Source organism: Helianthus annuus, chromosome 3, assembly GCF_002127325.2.
Source record: "Helianthus annuus cultivar XRQ/B chromosome 3, HanXRQr2.0-SUNRISE, whole genome shotgun sequence".
Taxonomy (NCBI): Eukaryota; Viridiplantae; Streptophyta; class Magnoliopsida; order Asterales; family Asteraceae; genus Helianthus; species Helianthus annuus.
This window is the reverse complement of record NC_035435.2, coordinates 171679791-171699059: the sequence shown is the minus strand read 5'-3', so window position 1 is coordinate 171699059 and position 19269 is coordinate 171679791. Positions and strand designations below refer to the sequence as shown.

Genomic DNA, 19269 nt, shown 5'->3' with positions numbered 1-19269 from the left:
TAAATATTTTTATTTTCACTATACAAAATTACATTTACTCGACCCAAGTAATACATAAGGTTTTTTAAGATATAACTTTTTAATTTTTGATGTATAAAATTAGATTTATTCAATTCGTACAATATACGGGGTTTTTAAGGATATATATAATTTTTTATTATTTAGTACACTTAATTACTTTTATTCAAACCGTGTAATACACATATTTTTTAAAATGTACTTTTTTTGTTATTTGGTATATAAAATTACATTTATTCAACCTGTGTAATAAATGAGGTTTTTAAAGATATATTGTATTATTATTTAGTGTATAAAATTTAATTATTCAACCCGTGTAATACACGTAGTTTTAAAGATATAACTTTTTTATTTCGTATATAAAATTACATTTATTCAACCCGTACAATATTGTTCGTAAAGATATAACTTTGTACTGTTTAATAAATAAAATTATATTTATTCAATCCGTGCAATAAATGAGGTTTTTAAAAATATATTGTTTTATTATTTACTATATAAAATTTATTTATTCAACCCGTGTAATACACGGGGTTATAACCTAGTATTATAATATATTAAAAAAGATTTGCTTGAAATTGCATATTACATCCATCACCATCGCTCTCACCATCACAATCATCTCATTCAAAACCCCTCAACTTCAATGACAACCCCTTCACAAACCCTAATCCACCATGTCTAATCCCATCACCATCACAAACCGCTCACAATCACCATGATTTCATCACCATCTCCATGGATCCCCACACTCACCCTTCTCCTCTTATCCCTCCCAATAATCTTCTTCTTCACTTCCCACATCCTCCCCCCACCCCCACCCCCAATACTCTCCCTCCCTGACGAACTCGACGATCTCACCCTCTTCCGCCGTGCTGCCGCCGTCGATTCCCACCCGACCCACAAACCCATTTCACGTCTCGGATCCACCAACCGAAAACCCAAAATCGCCTTCCTCTTTTTAACAAACACCCCTCTCCACTTTGCCCCTTTATGGGAAAGATTCTTTAACCCCAACAATTCTGTTCAAATCAAGAATCTTTACAATGTTTATGTTCATTCTGACCCTACTGTTAAACCCTATGTTAAACCCCCAGGTGGGGTTTTTTCACAAGATCGGTTTATTCCCGCGAAACAAACGTTTCGGGGTACTGCAACCCTAATCGCCGCCGCACGCCGCCTCATCGCCGCCGCGATTATTGACGACCCGGATAACATGTTTTTCACCTTGGTGTCTCAACATTGCATACCCCTTTATTCGTTTCAGTTTGTGTATAATTCTTTGTTTGAGATTAATGATCATCAAGTGGCTGAGTTAAAGGGTTTGAAATATAAAAGCTTTATTGAAATAATTGATCAAGATGTTAACTTGTGGGATAGGTATACTGCTAGAGGGAATAATGTGATGACCCCTGAAGTAAAGTTCGAAAATTTTCGTGTGGGTTCGCAGTTTTTTACGCTTACGAGGCGGCATGGGTTGATGGTGGTTAAGGAGAGGAGGTTGTGGAAGAAGTTTAGGCTGCCGTGTTTGAGACCGCAGTCTTGTTATCCGGAAGAGCATTATTTTCCGACGTTTTTGTCCAATGTGGATCCGGATGGGTGTGCTGGGTATACGTTGACTCGGGTTAATTGGACGGATAGTGTTAATGGACACCCGCATACTTATTATCCGTCTGAGTTGTCGCCGGAGTTGATTTTTAATCTTAGGAGGTCTAGTTTTGCTTTGCCTTATATGTTTGCGCGGAAGTTTTCGCCGGATTGCTTGAAGCCGTTGATGGAGATGGCTGATGAAGTCATTTTCCGGGACTGAGTTCTTATGATTTCTGGTATTTTTTTTTTCTAATCGAAGCTGCATATTTAGTGTTGCTATTGCTAGGTTAATTGTGGTTACTTACCTGATTTGTATGTGAATTAATGTGGGTCTTGATTGATTTGCTAATTGATTAAGTAGCTTCTATTAAAAGGCTTAAATTTGACTCAGTTGATCATGTTGCACATGTTGTGTTTGCTCTATTGCTTGATGGAATCGGTAGTATGACTTGATGAATGTGGCAATTATTCGTTGATTGGGTATTTGGGTGTGTATCTTTCTTGTAAGAGTAAATTACAAAAATCGTCTTTTATGTATGTCACTTATTGCAAACTGTGTCCTTTATCTTCAATAATTACAAAAAAACGTACTCGATGTTTGCAAATCCTTGCAAGTTATGTCCTTTATCCCTAAGGGCATGTGTAGTCATAAAGCCCCCAAAGGGGCGTTATGCGCCATGTGGCATGCCACGTCACCCCGGGGCTTTATGGGGCTTGAGGCCGTAGTCATAAAGCCCTACCTCATCATAACCAAAGTGTAAAATGCAGGGACCAAAGTGTAAAATGCAGGGACCAAAGTGTTTTAATACAGGGACCAAAGTGTAAAATGCAGGGACCAAAGTGGAAAATGGAAACAACCCTTCCTCCTTCTCGCGCCGCGATATATTTCACGCCGGTTCTTTTTTTTTTGCTCATGGCGCCCCTGGGGGCGGTGTGGGGGGCTCCATCCCGGCGCTATGGCCTTCACCGCGCCCCAGTACATGTAGTCTAAGGCCATGTGTAGTCATAAAGCCCCCAAATGGGCGTTATGCGCCATGTGGCATGCCACGTCACCCCGGGGCTTTATGGGGCTTGAGGCCGTAGTCATAAAGCCCTACCTCATCATAACCAAAGTGTAAAATGCAGGGACCAAAGTGTAAAATGCAGGGACCAAAGTGTTTTAATGCAGGGACCAAATTGTAAAATGCAGGGACCAAAGTGGAAATCTCCTTCTTCCTCGCGCCGCGAAATTTTTCACGGGGGTTTTCTTTTTTTTGCTCATGGCGCCCCTGGGGGCGGTGTGGGGGGCTCCATATGGGCGCTATGCCCTTGTTCGCGCTCCACTACAGGCTGCCTAACTCAATTAATTTTTTGTGGTTAAATCTGACCAAATGGACCCCACATGAGGGTATTTTGGTCATTTTACTCTCATGTGGAGTCCATTTGGTCAGATTTAACCACAAAAATACCCTCATGTGGGGTCCATTTGGTCAGATTTAACCACAAAAACTAATTGAGTTAGGGCTAAAGGACATAACTTGCAAGGGTTTGCAAACATCAAGTACGTTTTCTGCAATTATTGAAAATAAAGGACACAGTTTGCAATAAGTGACATACATAAAGGACGATTTTGTAATTTACTCTTCTTTTAAGGTAAATGTGTCAAGGCTTTTTGGTTATGCTTGTTAATCTAGGGATGCAATACTATTACAATTTCGATGTATATTTTAATTTCAATTTTATGTTAGAAGTATATTATGCCTTGCACGTGCACACTCACTCGACAATGGCTATAAATTCATATTCACCCATTTTCTTTTTTTTTCGGGAGAACTGAGAAGTTTTGTACACGTTTTATATTCTTGTATTCGGTTTTAAGTGATGCATATACCATATCTGTATTTCAATTCATAGATGCTTATCTGGGTCCTAATAGTAATGTATGTATTTATATTGTGTTGTCTTTATTGAAGTTTTTATTTTTTTATAGATATGTGAAAGAGTCGGCAATCTTTAAAATTGCATGTCGTTTGTCAAGTCCAACGTTGTTGTTTAGTATTATCTTGATGTACCAATAGGGCGTGTGAATACATAGGAAGGTAAGGCCATAAGAATGTGTAATACAATCTTTTTACCATCTTGAAGAAAAAAATCGGTTCTTTTTTGATATAAAAATGAGTAATAAAAAAACCATAACATAGACGAACAAATATGGTATTGTGCGTTATCTGAGTAACGGGTTCTTGGTCAACACGACTTTCCTAACCAATTTAATTGTTTGATCTTTTGTAGAATTCTAGAGTAGTTTTTAGGTAATTTCAATGCATTCTTGACTGGGATGAGCAAATCCCAATCCCGTCTCGATACCGAAAATCCCAATCCCGAAGTTCGCCAAAACTGGGTACCGATACTGAAATATGTCGGTACGGTATCGACTTGGTTTAAAAAAGCGCGCTTGAAGCGCGCTTGAGGCGATGAAGCGATCGGAAAAACGCTTTTTTGGCTCTGAAGCGATGCATTACATGAAGCGACCTGAAGCGAGCTTTAAGCGGTGAAGCGTTGAAGCTGTGAAGCGACGCTCCAGCCAATCAGGTCACCATTTGGGCCATTTTTTAAGCCCAACAGTCTTTACAAGGTACATATCGACCTTATAGCGACTTCCTATGTGAAATCCGGCGACAAATTCCGGCGACGGAGTTGCTTTCAGCCGGAAACCAGGAAGAAGGGGGAAGAAGAAGAGAGATGCTGACGGTGACGGCTGCGTATATGTATTTTAGGTTTTTAGGCTTTTTATAAGTTAAGGTTTTTAAACATTTAACCCCTCTTATCTTTCATTAGTTTACATTCAGTCCCTAAAACTTCTAACTTTTTACTTAAAAAGTGTAAAGATAGTTTGTCTATTTAAACATTTAACCCCCTCTATCTTCAGTAGTTTACATTTGGTCCTTAAACTTTTTAATTTATGCATAAAAGTACAAATTTAACATTATAAAATACATATATATAATATGGATAGCTATTTTTTATACATATATATAAAATTAACATTATATATAATTATATATAATATGGAGCGCTTCGTATACGTGAAGCTCTCGCTTCGCGCTTGAAGCTTCGCTTAAAGCTTTTGGAACCAAAACGCTTCGGAGCGCTTCGCGCTTTTTTAAACCAAGGGTATCGATACGGTAGCGGTATTTGAAGGTAAAATTATTTTACCGGTACCATACCGAACTGGTACCGATCCCGAAAATACCGATACCGAAAATGCCAAAAAGTGGATACCGTTTCCGGTACCGAAAAAATTCGTACGGTATTTTCGGGATCAGGACGGGATCGGGATTTGATACCAAATGCTCAATGTTCTACAAGAACTATATGGTTGATTTATTTTAAAAATGGATTATTGATTTGCTGTAATTGTATTAATTACTGATAACTTTTCATGAAAATTACTTGTTTTCAGTAGAGCCTAATTGACCTGCAAATATTACGTGGAACCCGTTTTAACCCATTTGACATTGCTTCAATAATCAACAGGTGAGCCGAAACCAGCTCAGCTGGAATTTCTTTCAACATAACTGTACATACAGATGCTAGAAGAGTACAATGAGCCAAATGCAGACACAATGCGAGGATGAACGATTCGACAAAGCTCAATTGATGAAGGGTTATATAATACTTGCAAAAACAGAAGCCAAATAGTCTGCTTTTGGGAATTGTAACCTCAACTTTTATGATAGAGTCTTTTGTTGTTCATCACTCTTTTGCTTTGTGTTGTTTGTATAGCTTTTCTGCTGTAGGTAATGCATATTTTTTTGAGTAAATCTTGGGTAAATGCATTGATAATCTTCGTAAATGCTTGTTTGTTTTAATACTTTGCAAAAATTGGATTAAAAAATTCAAAACATGATTCTTGTTTTTTTAAAAACAGTTATTTTGGTAAGAGAAAAATGCTCTGATAGTCCTTGTGGTTTGCTCCATTTTCACCTTTAGTCCCTAACTTTTTAAAATTACACATATAGTCCCCAACTTCTGCAATTTCGTTCCCGAATGGTCCTAACGTAGATGGGGGTTAGTTTTTGGTGTTAAGTAGGTGTGAATGTCTATAATGCTCTTATTGGTTAAAAAAAAGTGGGCCCACCTTTATCCTACCCTTACCCCACTCCCCTTTCTCTCTTCCTCTTTCTCTTTTTTTTGTCTGCAAGAATCAAACCACCACCACTTCATCTTCCCCATCGTCCACCACCCTTCACCAGCATCCTCACATTTCACCACCACCACTATCCAAAACAACTCGCAGATCAACACGTTGGGCATCTGGAAGGGTCTCAGATCGGTCGTCGGCCGGTTCATCAAGATCTGGAACGAAAACCAGTTGTCGAGTTGCCGGATCGGGTTTGCAGAGAGACGATAAGTCGGGTTCTTACCGGTTTCATCAAGTTTGTTCTTGATTCTGTTGTTTATGATCCTAAACTTTAACAGAATCAAACCCACTGGAGACTCGAGTTCAGCCGCATTGTATAGAGACAACAGAATGGGTCCGTTGATCTGCCGGCGTCGTTAGGAAACTATTGTTTCTGATCATCAACTGTGAGGTTAATTTTGGTAACTGTTGTTTCTGATCATCGAACAGTTTCAGTTTTGTGATTAAATTATTGCAACATGTAAATGATGTTACTTGTTTATGATCATCAACTGTGAGGTTGATTTTGGTTGCCTCCGAGTGGTGGTGGCTGTTATCTGGCGGTTATCTCGTTTACACTAAGGCTCGACAAGCCTAACGAGCTTCACATGTGAGGCTCGAGCTTGGGCTCGATAAACAGACGAGCTTTATTTTAGACTCAAGCTCGGCTCGGGCTCGATAAGGCTCGGCTCGTTTCGAGCTTTTTCTCGAGCCGATCTCGAGTAGCTCGCGAGCCGCTCGGCTCGTTTGCACCCCTAGTTTTGGGTCAAATATACATGATACATCTGATAAATATTTACACTTTGGTATGAACATATATACATACAAGATATGCAAGAAACAAAAAGCATAAAAGAGAACATATTTTAACTTTTCAAAGTTGTACAACAAGATCAGTTCAAGACACCTACATTTCCCACTATGTACCTCAATATATAATAACAATTGATTATTGCTAGCACAAATATATTCACAGGCAATAATTACAAAAATTCCAATAAATCCAATGATATTTCTTCACCTTTCTGATCATACTATGTATATAAACACATGAAACTGCAGCAATTGTTGATCCAAAGAGGCTATGCATAGTTGAGAGGCTAGTCAAATGCTCAATGTTCTTGCGGCAGATTTACCGTGTTGACCTGCCATTTGACCCCCGAGTCCTTGCCCCGTTTTGCCTGTTCAAATATACATAATGATCCACAAACACTTTTTTGTCCATTTTTGTATATAACTAATTCGTGAATTATGCTTATATAAACAATATTAATCTTTATGTTTGAATAAAACGATATGGTACTGTTGCATACAAAAATAGCCTCTTGGCGAATTTCTTGTTTTTAACCCGTTCAACCCATTTGACCGGTTCTTCTTTTGGCGCTTTCTTTTATCTGACCCGTTTGAGATAAAAACACAACAAAATCAACCCATTCATAAGTAAACGAATTCTTCCCAATGCTGGTGTGTATGTGTGAGAGAGAGAGAGAGAGAGAGACTAACCACTACTAGGCAAAGAACTTTGCTTCTTTCCCTGATTACTGTGGAGTCTGGATCCGACACGAGGTCTCAAGCTCGGCTCATTGACCGAGTCAACAAATGAGTTTGACTTTGGATTGACACACACCATGTCAGGTGATTCCAGCATGCTAGTTGACTTTACAGGGAAAGAGTCAACTCCATCAAACTGAGATTGCCCGATTTTCTCCATTGGAAATTCTGATTGACGATTTGAAGTAACGAATAACGGGTTTTTGATGTGGTGTAATTGCTCTTGTTTAGCATATCCTTTTTCCTGAATCTTGATTTCATCCCTTCTATTAATGTCAAGAGAACGGTTTTCCCATGGACGGACCGCCATCCATCGTTCCAGCCAGTTCCAACCCCAGTTACTTTTATCCGGTTCAAATCCAGATTGAGTTGTCTGTTGTCTTGATCTTGCCTGCCACTGCAACAATTAACAAACGAGTAAAGTACACGGATAGTCCCTATGGTTTTCCAAAATTTTGAATTTGGTCCATAGCTTTTTGAAAGTACACAGATGGTCCTATGGTCCTGGACTCCTGGTGGTTTGCACTTTGTAACGTATTTAGTCCCCAACTTTTGCTATAAGTACATGGTTGGTCCCTGTGGTTTGCACTTAGTAATGCATATAGTCCCTAACTTGAACCTCCTGAAACCTTTAGGTTTGTTGGCTGGTGACTAAATGCGTTACAAAGTGCAAACCACAGGGACCATCCGTGTACTTTTAAAAAGCTATGGACCAAATCCAAAATTTTGGAAAACCGCAGGGACTATCCATGTACTTTACTCTTGATCAAACATTATCATTTGAACTCGACTAAGTAGGTCCATGTCCTCTGGCGCCAGAAAACCAAAAGTATCAAAAGCAAACGGGATAAACACGTGCTGGTTGTCAAGGCATGCTTTCTCGTGTTTGGTCATTAAAAAATATAATATTTTATTTTACCTGGTGAGCAAGAGCGTACGCCATGGCTCTCTCACGCTTGGCAGCAGCTTCCTGTCTTTTTATCAACTTCGCTTGGATTTCTTCAACTGAACCAACACTATCGCACCATCCTACCTGTCAATAAAATAAAACAAATAGTCGCAAAAGATTGAAAAATATAAATTTTAGTTAAGAGGGTGCAAATTGATAGGACGGACAGTTTGGGTAACGGGTTAAAAAGGGTTCAGGTAAAAACGGTTCACATTTTGTACGGTCGGGTTGGGTTGACCCAAAAGACTTTTCGTCCAGGATTTTTAAATTTTGATAAATAATTAGTTTGAAATAAAAGAGTTAATTGCCCGGATGGTCCCTGTGGTTTCATGTTTTTTCACGTTTAGTCCCCACCTTCTGGAAATAGCAGGTATGTTCCTTATGGTTTGTCATTTTGTTACTCGGATAGTCCCCTGACATTTACTCAGGGGACTATCCGAGTAACAAAATGTCAAACCATAGGGAGCATACCTGCTATTTCCAAACTAACTACATCTACTCAGGGGACTATCCGGGTAACAAAATAACAAACCATAGGGAGCACACCTGCTATTTTCAAAAGGTGGGGACTAAACGTGAAAAAACGTGAAACCACAGCGACCATCCGGGCAATTAACTCGAAATAAAATGATCTGTTATTTTAATAAAATGATTTAGAGGGTCTTATACATTAAATATACAGCTCGTGTGATTTTGATCCATTTGACCCGCTTCCTTTAAAGCTAACCTTTTAGTCTACATAAATGAGTCAAAAGTCAAAACTGCCGCCTTTTATAATGTATATGGAAACTCACATGATTAACTGAATTATGGAATGCTTTTACCTCAGTTTCTTGAACATGGGCCTCGTTTTGAAGCTGTTGTTGATGGCTTGATTGATCTAACGAAAGGCAAACACGCCTAGCCTTAACACGGGCCTGAACCCTGACTAATGCTTGCATACAACGAAGAGTTAGTGCAGCTTGTTTTCTCACAGCATGCCCCCTCACAAGAGCTTGTAGTCTCACCAACCCTTTTAAAGCTCTGAGGGCCCGCCTAGCCTGAAATTTGTACCGAGTTTGAATTTAAATATTAAATTGTAGATATGGTTTAATATGGCACAAACTATCTACACACCACACCAAGTGTGTAGATAGCCACACCCAAAAAGGTGTTTTTTTTATCCTATATGCACACCCTACAGTGTCGAGCTATGGCTAAAACGCGGCGTTTTGGTCCGGTTAACCAGACAAAGACTGACGGGTGTCTGATGGGTCTGTTGACCGAACCAAAACGCCGAGCTTTGGCCGTGTTTTGGTCCTGTCAACCAGACAAAAAACTGACCGGGTGTCAGTCTTTTGTCTGGTTAACACGGCCAAAGCTCGGCGTTTTGGTCCGGTCAACATACCCATCAGACACCCGTCAGTCTTTGTCTGGTTAATCGGACCAAAATGCCGCGCTTTAGCCACAACTCAACACTGCAGGGTGTGCGTATAGGACAAAAAACACCTTTTTGGTGTGCCAATAGGCAAATGGGTGTGTGAATAGGTACACCCTTTTAATATACATTTCAATATATGCTGTTCCAGCTATATTCATCCAGCTGCAAAAAACAGCCATGTCTATTGAAGCAATTAATGTACTAATGGTATAAACAAAGTTCAGCGTGTCGATCAATGCATAGTTTTTTTTTTTTTGGCCAGAAACACGTTTGTGGTTTTATTTTCAAAAATACAAATAACAAATTAGCTAAACAGAATTTTTTTAATAAAAAATTATAAGAAAAATAATAACACAAATAATTGACAAGGAAAGGTTTTTGACCCGAAAAAACTAGAGCTACATATGGGCGCAAAACCGTTATTGGTTAAAATGGGTCATATTTTAGTATGGGTCAAAACGGGTTAGGTTGACCTGCTACCACCTTTTAATTTTTTTCACAAATAATGAATGTGTTAAATATTATTATAAGAAGCATCTAAACCTTTAAATAAAATGATTTAATTGGTTAAAAAGACTTCAAGCGACTTTCAACCTGTTCGACCCATTTGACCAAACTGATCCCGTTTTCACTAAACTTTTTATTTGACCCATTTGCGATTCAAGTTATAAACACCTCTATTTAACTTTTGTGAAAATTTTGCCAGAAATCTATCATATAATTACCAAAATTCCTCGAAAGGCAGTTTGGATTCGTATAGCTGCCCATTCTTCTCTGGTTTGCGATGGATCTTGCATTTTGTTTGAAGTGGAGGGTAAATTGGTAATATATGGATCAGCATTGCTATGCCCACCTTCAACCAATCCAGCACGAAAAATATTGTTATTGATTTCTACAGAATTCCTTCTCCTGTGCCGAAGCTTTCCGAAGCTCAACGTTCTCTGAAAGGTTTTCACAAGTGATATATATATATACATGCATATATGTGCTCAAATATACATTTACAACAAATGTCAAAACAAAAACACAACTGGTATGTTCTATTAGAATATGGGCCCACGGGCTCAGTTAAGTTTCTAAAGTTACTCGTAATCCCTATATATTGTAACCTAATCATTTAATAATGATCATTCAAAAATCAATTTTTTACATGGTATCAGAGCCAGCCTAGGCTCTATACCGCTTCCGCCGCGCCACACACAAATATACAAACCCTAGCCGTCACCACTTGAGAAAAACCCTAGACAAGGCGGCGTGCCGTCACTGCCGCCCTGTCCGGTCTTTGTTCGTTTTTCGTTTTCGTTTTTTTTTTCCAGTTTTGTGTTCAAATAAATCTTCGTCTTCGGTTCTAGATTCACCCGTTTCTTACGGTCTCTTACCACACAGATGATGCTACGGCTCATCCTGTTGATTTCGCATCTCCCTCAAGCCGCCCCTTGTTGCCGCCGCTCATTAGACTACGGTCTTCCGCCGCGCCGCCTGCAGGATTACGATCCGCCGCCACGCCGCTACCAGCCGCCGCTGCACTGCCGTATTGGTTGCCTCTTATAGGATTACGAGATCATTCAAAATAGTGGATCGAAGATTATGGATTGAAGATTGCAAGATTATGGAATTTTGACCGAAATCAAAGACAGTTTTTTAGGGTTTATTATTGTTTTTGTTTTTCAGTCTAAGCTTCTAGTTCCATCCGCTACGACTGCCGGGAAGTATTAGAATATGGGCCCACGGGCTCAGTTAGATTTCTAACAGTTTCATTATCATCTGACTTTTCGGTTTTCTTAATCCCTATATATTGTAACCTAATCTTTCAATAATTAACACAAAGCGGATAGGTATACTAACAGTTTCATTATCATCTGACTTTTCGGTTTTCTTAATACCAAGGAGTGTTTTAATCCACTTTCCAGATACACCCATGTTTGTAGTCTTTATTCAATCCTGCCATGAAAAAAAAATAAAAAAAATGAATAGGCTGTGAATGGTCAATAGTCCGTTATCGATGACATTAGTTATACGTCTGCAAATTTCGCTAACTCATTTCTCACATAGAAACACATGTAAAGTGAAACATATAATTTCACTATAGAAGTATACATAGTAGCTGTTATGAAATTAATATACATATCATTGTAACATATTATGTGCTACATTGTATGGCATAAAATCCCAAAATGTTGAAATTACTTAGAGTAAATTGCCATTTTAGTCCCTGAGTTTTTGTTCAAATTGCCATGTTAGTCCAAATAGTTTTTTTTCTCCTCTGGGTCCCTGACTTTTCCTTTTTCTTGCCATTTTGATCACATTGCCTAACTTAGTCTAAAAACCAGGTTATAATCAGGGGTATTTTTGGCATTAAATTATTATGAGGTTTATAAATTATGTTGTAACTACCCCTGGTTATCACTACACAACAGTTATGCCAAAAATACCCCTGGTTATAACCAGATTTTTAGACTGAGTTAGGCAATGCGATCAAAATGGCAAGAAAATGGAAAAGTCAGGGACTCAGATGAGAAAAAAGAAACTATTTGGACTAAAATGGCGATTTGGACCAAACCTCAGGGACTAAAATGGCAATTTACTCAAATTACTTATGTATCCTTGTTTTATGTATTCATTTCTTGAAAATCTCAAAATTCGCTAAACACTCAAATGCATAAAAGATAATTAGCACAATTTCATAGAACAGAAAATTATGTCTTGATAGTACATTACAACTTTTTTTTGAACGGCAAATTCTTTAGTCCTGTCGTATGTGGGACTCGAACCCAAGACCTCCCCCTCCCAAGGTGTTTAAAGCCATTGCCCTTGCCAATGGACCACACTAATTATCTTATTCTCGTTAGTCAACATCAAATTAAACTCTAAACAGATCCAAACACCACCTAAAGGTCTTCAAACACACCAAATTCCCTCTTCCAAACCTTATAAGCGGTGACATAGTGGTAAGCGTATGACTCTCTCTGCTAGGGGTCTTAGTTTCAAATCTAACTTCCACTTTTTTTTTTGCGTTGCAGGGTACTGGTGGGTCCCGTAAATTTACTGGTAACGAATTCTCACAAAAAAAAAATCCCTCTTTCATTGCATTCTAATCTCTAAACATTTCACATACAACCCGAACGATTTTATTAAAGCTCATGTAGCATCAAACTTTGTAATTTACTAGACTGGAATATACCATCTAACATAAATAAATTACTTTCCAACAATATGGCATGTTCTATGCCGCAACAACCGCATAATGCATTTGTACATATGCTTTACAAAGAGAGAAAGCGAATTAAGTAGGAGCATAACCACCATATGTATCGCAATTAACGCAACGCCACAACATGTACAAATATATTATGCGGGCTGTACCAGAAATGAAAATTAAGTTATCAGACTTACTTACTTACTTGTGCCACATACATAGATGTGTATGAAGATTGAAAGAGAAGGTGAATTATGATCTTAAAATGTTGAGGTCTAGCTTTTGAGTTGATGAAAATTTGGAGTGATAATATGCAGGAGGATTCATATGAATGAGAGAATGAGGAATCACATGCATCCTTACCGACAAGATTATGAGGCATCGTACGTTTTGGATTTTGCTTTATAAGATTTTGTCCGACACAGAAACTCCAGTAACATTGCATGTGACCACATGTGACTATACCGGAATAACAATTTGCCATGTGTATATATAAAGAATTATTATAAAAAAATTAAATACTTTGTTGGTAAAATAAGTTGTATATTAAAGTACTAGGTTACAGACTCGCGTATGACACAGGGTAATATAATATAAATTATAGAAACCCCGTGTATTATACGATTTGAATAAATGTAATTTTATGTAATAAATAATAGAATATTACATCTGTTAAAAACTCATGTATTGCACGGATTGAACAAACACATGTATTACACGAGGTGAATAAATATAATTTAATCGGTTAATACATACAATCGTCAAAATATGCTTTTAATAGAAAAGACCTTTGATGTATGATTTACTTAATAGCATTTTCACTTTGTTTTTGTATTTATTATGAATTAATAAAATTGTGTATTACACGTGTTATAACATTTTACTTTGTTTTTAATATATTATTAGGTTAGAAATTTGTGTATTACACGGGTTTGGGTCAATGAAATACCAAATGGTTATTAATAAGTAGAAAAAAAATTTAAACAATAGTTAAGAAAAGAAATATTAAATAAACAAAAAAGTGAGATATATATTTAATACTAGTATTAAACCCTTGCGTTGCAGCAGTTGACATAAAACTATGTTCAGTAGTAGCAATACTATACCATTGTTAGCGACCACCAACACCGGAAAAGCTCGCAAAAACAAAATAAATAAAAACGGGGAAAAAATAACGCCTAGCGAAAAACAGACGTAAAATCTTTGAATCACGCACGCTTGTTGCTAAGAAATTAAATCGAAACGTAAAACATAGTAAAAATAACTAAGTCCATCCAGGACATGCGTGTTGGACGAACTTGTCAAACGCAGAAAAATAGATGTGACGCGACGGGCCAGTCAAACAGGAAGAAAAACATATGAAAAAGTGTTGAACCCCACGCGCACGTTGCGGTGCGTTAACTCACAAAATTTACAACGAAACGAAAAATTTGGGAAAGATGAAAAGTATGATGGACCAAAATTGAAAATAAAAAAGAGTTGGGATTATATTGCAAAAGATGAAAAACTTTGAGTTGAAAGTAAAAAAAAAAACAAAGGGTCTACATTGTAAAATTGAAGTTATTTATTAATTTTAGATAAAGATAATGATAAAATAAGTGATATCTATATATTATATATTGGTTATTAATTAATATTAATATTAAAAAAATATTAAACAAATATAAATAAAATTTATAAGGTTGAAGGAGATACTACCATGTAGCATTATTTGGAGTCTTTTATTATAAGTTAGATTATTGTTTCATATGAGAAAAAAGCGGGATAATATAATTTAATATGAGAGGAGGGCCGACCCGCCTTTGTATCAAATCAATTTTTGGGTCTAGGGCCTCAAAAACCAAAACAACATTTATATATAACTAGTTGATGCCCCGTTCGTGTTGCGGGGCGATGGCCCAATAATGAGCGAGTGTTAGGCAACTCATTGACACGAAAAAGAATTAAATCGAGTCAACCAATTAAAACATAACACTTTTACAGTTTTGATAAAAAAAACTAAAACAATGGCAATATTATAATTTTTAATTGAGAGAAAATTGTATTTTTTGACTGGGGTAAAATCGCAATTTGCTAAAAGCTAAAGTGATAGCAGTATTGTAATTTTGAACTTGGAGTAACAACGTAATATAAATTTGAACAAAGGGCACAATCGTAATTTTAAGTTGGAGGCAAAACCACAATTTTATTTTGAATCGAGAGCAAAATCGTAATTTTGAGTTGGGGGGCAAAAGCATAATTTTATTTTGAACTAGGGAAAAAACGTAATTTTGAACTTAGTGCGAAATCATAATTTTTTAAACGTGGAAAAATCACATGTTTGAACAGAGGGCCAAATCGTAATTTTTAGCTGGGGGCAAAAACAAAATTTTATTTTCAACTGGGGGCGAAAAGGTAATTCTAAGCTAAGGACAAAACCACAATTTTATTTTGAATCGAGGGAAAAATCGTACTTTTGAGCTGGGGATAAAACCGTAATTTTATCATGAGCTGGGGGCAAAACCGTCATTTTAAAAAGAGGCAAAAACGAAATTTTAAAATGGATATAAAATAATAAACTGGTTGGTCCAATGGGGGAGTGCCAGGCGAAAATCGTAATTTTGAATTGAGAGCAAAATCGTAATTTTGAGATGGGGACAAAAGCGTTATTTATTTTGAGTTGGGGGCAAAACGGTAATTTTAAACAGGAGCAAAAACGTAATTTTAAAATGGATATAAGATAATAAATTGGTTGGTCCAATGGGGAGAGTGCCCGACAACTGCCTAGCACTATTCCCCCATTTGGTAAATGTATGTATAGTAAATATACTATATTTCTTATCGACATCATTAATCATTAATATATGTTTTTGTAGCTTAGGCTACTCGGTACGGGTGAGACTTATCTTTGGAGGATGGCCCTCTACGTTAGCGCCATGTAGATCGGGTGTGAGGATGAGCAAAGAGGATGGAGCTAAGGAAATGGGGGATGAGTCTAATATATATATATATATGTATATGTTGTATGTATATGTGTGTGAGAAGGGAATGCAACAACTTTTGTCCTTTTGTGTCCGTCTCCATCGTCCGATCTCATGTATATGTTTTATGTATATGTGTGTGTGAGAAGGGAATGCAACAACTTTTGTCCTTATGTGCGCGTCTCCATCGTCCGGATCTTGACGAATACGACGACGCCGGGCCTTCGGAATTGGTGTGTTGGGCGGTGCCGGGCCACGACGAGGTTGGGACGGTCCTCATACCGTCTAGCCTTAGTAGAAAGAAAACATCTTTCATTCCGTGCGTAAGTTGTTTCGGATCTCCTGCTCGACGATTTTTATCTAGAGTTAATTATTGTTTTCGTTCCTGTGGTTTGTCAAAAACACTATTTCAGTCCACTAGTTTAAAAATTATGATTTCAGTCCCTGTGGTTTCACTTTCGTAACCATTTAGCACTTAACTTACTGATTTAACACTTAATGGTTCAGACAATTTGTTTCGCGAGCAGATGTCTGATTGGTTTCAGACATTTGGCTCTGAATGGTTAAGCATTATACTAAGTCTGAATGGTTAAGAACTCTAATCTGAATTGGTCAGACATTTGTCTTTGAACGGTTAAGAATACTACTAGCTCTTAATGGTTGAGATCTCTTACTGGGTCAACACTTAACCATTCAAAAGTTGTCAAACAGCCCGTAGGTAAATCATTAAAATAAACTTAAGTAAGTTAAGTGAAATAAAACTTTTATTAGTACACTAACTTGTTACTACTATTTTCCAAAGTTGTTTTTCTGTAGTTTTAGGGGGTGTTTGGATTAACTTATTTTGGAGCTCCTTTTGACTTATTAACTTCTCAGAATTTAAAAGGAATCTCAAACATTCTATGAGAAGGACTTTTAGGGTTAAAAGGAATCCCAAACATCTGCTGAGAAGGACTTTTAAAAAGGAAAAATTGAGAAGTTAGAAATTCTAACTTCTCACTTAAAGATTTTTGATAAGTCAGAAGTAAAAAAGGAATCCCAAACACCCCCTAGTTGAATTTGTTTTGAACTAGTAGATGCCCCGCCCGCGTTGCGGGGCAATGGTCGAATAATTCTCAATCAATTAAAAAAGACTACTATAATTTTGCTATGGAAAAAAAACGATGATAAGACCGTAACTTTGGGCTCAGGGCAAAACTGTAATTTTTAAGGGCTAATGAGCTAGTGTTAGACACGTAGAGTTATGCGCCGCCCGCGTTGCGGGGCGTTAACCGAGTATTTCTTAGGTTAATAACATGTACGTCTTTATGTCGGTTAGTTATACATGCTACCTATAACATGGTATCAAAAAAGATACATCAAGTTAACTAATTAAAGAAAAAAAGTACCATAGTTATGATAAAAAAAAGTAACTAAAACGCTGACAAGCGTGTAATTTAGAGTTGGGGGCAAAACAATAATTTGTCAGGACCAAATAGCGAGTGCTATACAACTGTTTGGCATGAATAAAAACAAAATTAAGCCAACAAAGTAAAATAAAACACTACCATGGTTTTGCCAAAGGGAAAAAAACTATGGCAAGATTGCAATTTTTAGCGGAGGTAAAATCGTAATTTTAAAATGGAGGTAAAATAATATTTTGAACTGAGCGCAAAACCATTTTTTTATTTTGAAATGGGGGCAAAATCGTAATATTTTAGCTGCGGGGAAAATTGTAATTTTTAGCTGGGGCAAAATCGTAATTTTAAACTGGGAACCAAATCGTAATTTGGCAGTACTCTAGCTGAGGGCAAAAGCATATTTTTATTTTTAACTGAGGTGAAAATTGTATTTTTTTAACTAAGGGCAAAATCGTAAATTTAAGCAGGGGACAAAAGGAAAAATTTATTTTGAATCGAGTGCGAAATAATAATTTTACACCTGAGATAAAATTGTAATTTAGCATCACCTATAAATAACAATTATAATGAAAAATAAAAAAAAAAATAAAAGTCAAGTGTGGCCGCCAAAATGGGCAACCACCTAAAAGCACTATTCAATGACGTAATCAAAAACTTGGAAATGTATATGTTTACTAGTGTGATTTGCTGATTAACAAGAAAGAACCATAAACCCTAATCAAAGCTCATCGACCTGCAAGTCCTCTAAACCCACAATGACGACCCTCTTCTATCGATATCTTCACACACTTTCATCCTCACCACCTTCTAAATCCTCCATTATAACCTACCTCACACAAACCCTAGGTTTTCCAAAACCCAGAGCCGTATTCTTCGTCAATCGATTTTCATCCACCCAAACAAACCCTCAATCCGTCATCCTCTTCTTAAAATCTCACGGATTCAACCTCACAGATATCCACAAATGGGTAACCCAATCGCCCCAGATCCTCTTTTCAGACGTTGAAAAAACCCTAAAATCAAGAATCCAATTTTTCCAAGATTTAGGGCTCGCCGGTCCAGATTTGGGTAAGTTTATTTCCAAAAACCCGGTTTATTTATCCAACAGATTTGAAGAAAGATTGAAACCCTGTGTGGATATTGTAAAAAGATTGATGCTTGATGATCATAACAATGAGAATTTGATTAGAACTTTGAGAAGGTGTAATTGGGTTGATATAAAGCAGCCTGTGGTTAGAGTGTCTGCTAATGTCAAGTATTTGGAACAATGTGGGATTGTTGGTGCACAGCTTGCTACTGTTATAACAAGGCAACCTAGGTTGTTGATTATGAGTGAGTCAGATCTTAAAGAGCTTGTATCCAAGGTGTTGGATATGGGGTTTTCGATTGATAATCGGATGTTGGTTCATGCTATTTATACTGTTAGTTGTTTGAGTGATAAGACATTTGAAAGAAAGTTGGATTTGTTTCGGTCGTATGGGTTCACGAAGGATGAGTTTTTGAGTATGTTTAAGAAGGCGCCTGGGTTGCTTAGGGTATCGGAAGCGAAACTGAAAACCGGGATTGATTTTTTTGTGAATACGGTTAAGTTTGAAAGGGAAGTGTTGGTTCGTCGGCCCTCGTGTTTGATGCTTAGTTTGGAGGAAAGAGTGATTCCTCGGTTTAAGGTTTTGGATATTATGATGTCGAAAAAGATTTTGAAGAAAATGCCGAAGTTTCTTAATGTGATGTGGTTGCCTGAAGATGAGTTTTTGGAGAAATTTATATCTAAAGATAGAAATCATGCCGAGGAGTTGTTGTTGGCTTACAAAAGTGGCGATTTGCTTTTGCAGCGTGAATGAAGCACAAGTTTAGGGTGGCCTTTTGATTTGGATCGACAAACAACAAATCAGAAGAGCATAACATATTGATCGGTTTCACGGCGATCTCCAAAGATGTGCAGCTTATTTTTGGTAATAGTTGCAAAATAATTTTGGTTAGGGTTTGAGAGTTTCTTCGGATTGCCTGCATGTTTGTAGATTTT

At 37.2% G+C, this 19269-nt stretch overlaps 3 protein-coding genes across 5 annotated transcripts; 2 read left to right on the top strand and 1 right to left on the bottom strand.

Moving 5' to 3' along the window:
• The first annotated feature begins 621 nt into the window (after nucleotides 1-621).
• LOC110930853 (glycosyltransferase BC10) lies at nucleotides 622-5411 on the top strand. The gene is made up of 2 exons (XM_022174238.2): nucleotides 622-1844; nucleotides 5125-5411. The coding sequence occupies exon 1, from the start codon at nucleotides 737-739 to the stop codon at nucleotides 1826-1828; it is 1092 nt and encodes a 363-aa protein (XP_022029930.1). The 5' UTR covers nucleotides 622-736; the 3' UTR covers nucleotides 1829-1844; nucleotides 5125-5411.
• Nucleotides 5412-6615: 1204 nt separating this feature from the next.
• LOC110930852 (protein IQ-DOMAIN 31) lies at nucleotides 6616-13256 on the bottom strand. Of its 3 annotated transcripts, none has more exons than XM_022174236.2 (7): nucleotides 13088-13256; nucleotides 11536-11631; nucleotides 10416-10631; nucleotides 9095-9310; nucleotides 8241-8354; nucleotides 7274-7718; nucleotides 6616-6951 (listed from the first exon to the last, which is right to left on the bottom strand). In XM_022174236.2, exons 2-7 carry the CDS (start codon nucleotides 11608-11610, stop codon nucleotides 6875-6877), a joined length of 1143 nt encoding a protein of 380 aa, XP_022029928.1. In that variant the 5' UTR covers nucleotides 11611-11631; nucleotides 13088-13256; the 3' UTR covers nucleotides 6616-6874. The 3 variants fall into 3 exon arrangements, with proteins under 3 accessions (XP_022029928.1, XP_022029929.1, XP_022029927.1); XM_022174237.2 differs by having other exon boundaries at nucleotides 13084-13253; XM_022174235.2 differs by having other exon boundaries at nucleotides 13092-13253.
• A 4745-nt stretch (nucleotides 13257-18001) lies between these two features.
• LOC110930851 lies at nucleotides 18002-19087 on the top strand. The gene has a single exon (XM_022174233.2). The coding sequence runs from the start codon at nucleotides 18002-18004 to the stop codon at nucleotides 19085-19087; it is 1086 nt and encodes a 361-aa protein (XP_022029925.1).
• The last annotated feature ends 182 nt before the right edge of the window (nucleotides 19088-19269 follow it).

Excerpts from the sequence above, each read along its gene's own strand:
- LOC110930853 (XM_022174238.2), top strand. The coding sequence starts at position 737 with ATGATTTCATCACCATCTCCATGGATCCCCACACTCACCCTTCTCCTC.
- LOC110930852 (XM_022174236.2), bottom strand. The coding sequence starts at position 11,610 with ATGGGTGTATCTGGAAAGTGGATTAAAACACTCCTTGGTATTAAGAAA. Across the intron at positions 10,632-11,535 it reads AGTCAGATGATAATGAAACT|AGAACGTTGAGCTTCGGAAA; the intron begins GTTAGTATACCT and ends AAAACCTTTCAG. Across the intron at positions 9,311-10,415 it reads CTGCCTTTCGAGGAATTTTG|GCTAGGCGGGCCCTCAGAGC; the intron begins GTAATTATATGA and ends TACAAATTTCAG.
- LOC110930851 (XM_022174233.2), top strand. The coding sequence starts at position 18,002 with ATGACGACCCTCTTCTATCGATATCTTCACACACTTTCATCCTCACCA.